The sequence below is a fragment of the Etheostoma cragini genome, unplaced genomic scaffold, assembly GCF_013103735.1.
Source record: "Etheostoma cragini isolate CJK2018 unplaced genomic scaffold, CSU_Ecrag_1.0 ScbMSFa_1714, whole genome shotgun sequence".
In the NCBI taxonomy this organism is placed as follows: domain Eukaryota; kingdom Metazoa; phylum Chordata; class Actinopteri; order Perciformes; family Percidae; genus Etheostoma; species Etheostoma cragini.
In genome coordinates, this window is record NW_023265797.1 from 45009 (window position 1) to 48782 (window position 3774).

At 50.5% G+C, this 3774-nt stretch overlaps 1 protein-coding gene across 1 annotated transcript in view; it reads right to left on the reverse strand.

The window, feature by feature from the left end:
- Nucleotides 1–3542, reverse strand: part of LOC117940108 — a 23118-nt gene extending 19576 nt beyond the window's left edge. Inside the window, exons 1-2 of the mRNA XM_034865491.1 lie at nt 3342–3542; nt 1886–2090 (exon numbers count right to left, since the gene is read on the reverse strand). Of these exons, the coding sequence (XP_034721382.1) occupies nt 1886–2090; nt 3342–3542 (406 nt within the window). The remainder of the gene's footprint in view (nt 1–1885; nt 2091–3341) is intronic.
- Nucleotides 3543–3774: the final 232 nt, after the last annotated feature.

Here is a 3774-nt window from a genome sequence, read left to right on the forward strand (position 1 = left end):
CACACACACACACACACACACACACACAGACACACACACACACAGAGACACACACACACACACACACACACACACACAAAAGGGATGGTTCATCATTACCATTTCAGCTTCAAACGATTACAGTAACATGGTTGACCTTTATATTATGGGACATTAAAAAGACGTAATAAGCCATTCAATCAGAAATAGATGCAACGAGAGGATGCTGGCGTGAAATGCCGCTTTACAATCTGTAAAATTATTATTTTTTAAATATTTTTTATGTTTTCTAGGAAATGAAGTACCATAAATGTAAGATTAGGTGCTGGTCATTCTCAACATCTTCCCATCCCGTGCTCTGCCTCATCAACTCTGGACTCTGTGTAACGTACGCTACTAATTGTCGATCGACGGTTAGCTTCAGCTAGCTAACGTTAGCTCTCAACCTCCCGACTAACCGTTACCGCTAGCTAGTGGTCTAGCAAGGATAATCCCTTCAGACCACTTCAGTGGACTCTCCATCCTCTGGACTGGACCATTGTCTGCCACGACTGCCGGACTCGTTCCAGCAGTGCTCAAAGTGGGCCGATACTCACTGGTACGCAGTACCGCTACTTCTGTATTTTACTCTTAAGCTTGCTGCACTTTTTCTTGAGTACCTCTACTTCTCACATGTAGCCGGTACTCTACCACTGACATAGAAAGCATCAGTGTTAGAGAAATTGGTAATGACCCACGTTACATAAACTACACTACCCAGAGGCCACTACGTAACTTACCTCAGACCTTGACGAATCAAGCTAAGGCAAGCAGTCGGCCCGCCCAATCAGAAGTTGGCTTCTTCTCAGATGCTAGTTTGAAAAAGCTGCAGCCGGACTGTAACAGATTTTTCACGGCTGAAAACCTAGAAACTAAAAACAAGTTCACGCAAGTTGTCATGTTGGCCGGGCTTCAGAAAAGAACTACTGGTGTTTTCCACTGATGGTACCAGCCCAACTCGAGTCGGCCGCAGTGCCCCGTCCTCTTTTCTCCATTACAGATTAGAGCGGGGCTGGTTGTCGTAGCAGGAAGCTGCCGTGACCTAATGGGACGCACACACAGAACGTGGAAGATGGGTGTGATTCTCGGCGTGTGGCTGTTTGCCAGAAGACACATTTAGTTTCTAAAGAAGCTGGAGGCAGCAACAAAAACACGGCTGGAAAAACTACTTCAACACGACGGGTTTGTTCAGGCTTTGAGACACCCGGTCAGGTGTTAGCTTCCACCGACTGACAGCTCGCCAAACTCGTTCGCTGTTGAGCTCTTTTAGCTATGATCCCAGCTCAAGCAAATAGCTAACACATAGAGCTAACACATAGAGCTAACCCATAGAGTTAACACATAGAGCTGACACATAGAGTTAACCCATAGAGCTAACACATAGAGCTAACACATGGAGCTAACACATAGAGCTAACATATAGAGCTAACACATAGAGCTAACATTAGCTTTGACCACTACCTCTCTGCACTGCCGAAAACGATGCTCCTAAAACATTCCTCACTGCGACTTCTCAACGTCCTCTGCTACGTCGCTTCAACTCGCCAACATAAAATCCCTCGGACTCCTACGTCATCCTTGTTATGTGCACAGGGCGATGGATCGGCCCCAACCAACCTGGTTGACAGGCTCCTATATGTCCAAACCTCTGCTACCAGGGTCCTCACCCACACCAAGACCTGGCAGCACATCACCCCGACTCCCCCATCCCCCTTCACTGGCTCCCAATTAAGTCCTGCATCACATGTAAAATCCTCCTCCTCACCTATAAATCCCTCCGTGCCCTTGCACACTAGTACCTCTCCGACCTCCTCCATCCATTCACTCTACCCGAAAACTGCTGTCCTCAGACACTGGCCTGCTCTACCTTCCCCACACCAGACTCCTTTAGAGACAGAGCCTTTAGGCCTCCTACACACTGCCTGGCGTGAGCGGGGCGTTTCTGTTGCGCGGCATTTTTCTATGTCTTTGAACACCGTGTCTGACGCAGCGCTGCTGCTGCACGGAGCCCAGCCGGGCACAGCCAGGAGAAGCCACGTGGCACCCTTCTCTCCATCCCATGGGCCCATCACCTGTGGGAGGAACCATTGGGGACCATTCCAGGTGAGGGTTGGCCTCCGGCAGGGCTGCGCTTTGCCACCAATCCTGTTTATAATATTTATGGACAGGATATCGAGGCGTAGTCGAGGCGGGGAGGGGTTGCAGTTTGGTGGGCTCGGGATCTCATCGCTGCTTTTTGCAGATGATGTGGTCCTGATGACATCATCAGTCTGGGACCTTCAGCACTCACTGGATCGGTTCGCAGCCGAGTGTGAAGCGGCTGGGATGAGGATCAGCTCCTCTAAATCTGAGGCTATGGTTCTCAGCAGGAAACCGATGGAGTGCCTTCTTCAGGAAGGGAGTGAGTCCTTACCCCAAGTGAAGGAGTTTAAGTACCTTGGGGTCTTGTTTGCGAGTGAGGGGACAATGGAGCGTGAGGTTGGTCGGAGAATCGGAGCAGCTGGTGCGGTATTACATTCCGTTTATCGCACCGTTGTGACAAAAAGAGAGCTGAGCCAGAAGGCAAAGCTCTCGATCTACCGGGCAATTTTTGTTCATACCCTCACCTATGGTCATGAAGGCTGGGTCATGACCGAAAGAATGAGATCCAGGGTACAAGCGGCCGAAATGGGTTTCCTCAGGAGGGGGGCTGGCGTCTCCCTTAGAGATAGGGTGAGAAGCTCAGTCATCCGAGAGGAGCTCGGAGGAGAGCTGTAGCTCTACTAGTAGCTGGCAGGAGGCCTCGGGAAAAACCCAGGACAAGGTGGAGGGACGTCCAGCTGGGAGTAGGCCTCGGGGAAGACCCAGGACTAGGTGGAGAGATTATATCTCCAACCTGGCCTGGGAACGCCTCGGGATCCCCCAGTCAGAGCTGGGTGATGTGGCTCGGGAAAGGGAAGTTTGGGGTCCCCTGCTGGTGCTGGTGCCCCCGAGACCCGATACCGGATAAGAGGACAAAGATGGATGGATGATTATTATTGTTGTTGTTGTTATTATTATTACTACAGTATGAAAGGTGCTAAGTTCAGGGTTTCAGCAACTTCACCATGTCAAATCTTTTTTTTTTTTTAAGTTTATTTTTTGGGCTTTTCCACCTTTATTTGACAGGGCTTCTAAAATGGTCTCATTTGTAGTCGTACTACAGTGAATTATATTTGCACTAGAGAGAGAAACAACTACAAAAAACGTTTCTGAAGCGCTGCGGGAACATTTCAATGAGCATGAGGGTTAGGAAGACCTTTGAGAGACCTCAAGACCAGCAGATCCCTGTAGACCAGTATTACCTGAGAGATCTGCACTTCCAACTCTTCCTTCAGGGCCTTTTTACTGGCCTCCAGTTTTTCCTCCAAGAGAGCACACAGCTCCTCTTGATTTGGATCCCTCTGGTACGTCTGCGTCTCCTGTCTCTGGACGTCCCATCCCCCGGCTACACCGGGTCCCTCAGCTTCACCGGGTCCCTCAGCTTCAATGGGTCCCCCGGCCATACCGGGTCCCTCGGCTTCACCGGGTCCCCGTTCAATCTCTCGGTCTCGGACTCTTTGCACCAGCTGCTGGATGCTGCTCTTCTCTCCCGCCTGGGATCGGATCTGCTGACGTACCTTTGGATGGATGGATGGGTGGATGGATGGATGGGTGAATGGATGGGTGGATGGATGGATGGATGGATGGGTGGGTGGGTGAATGGATGGGTGGATGGATGGATGGATGGATGGGTGG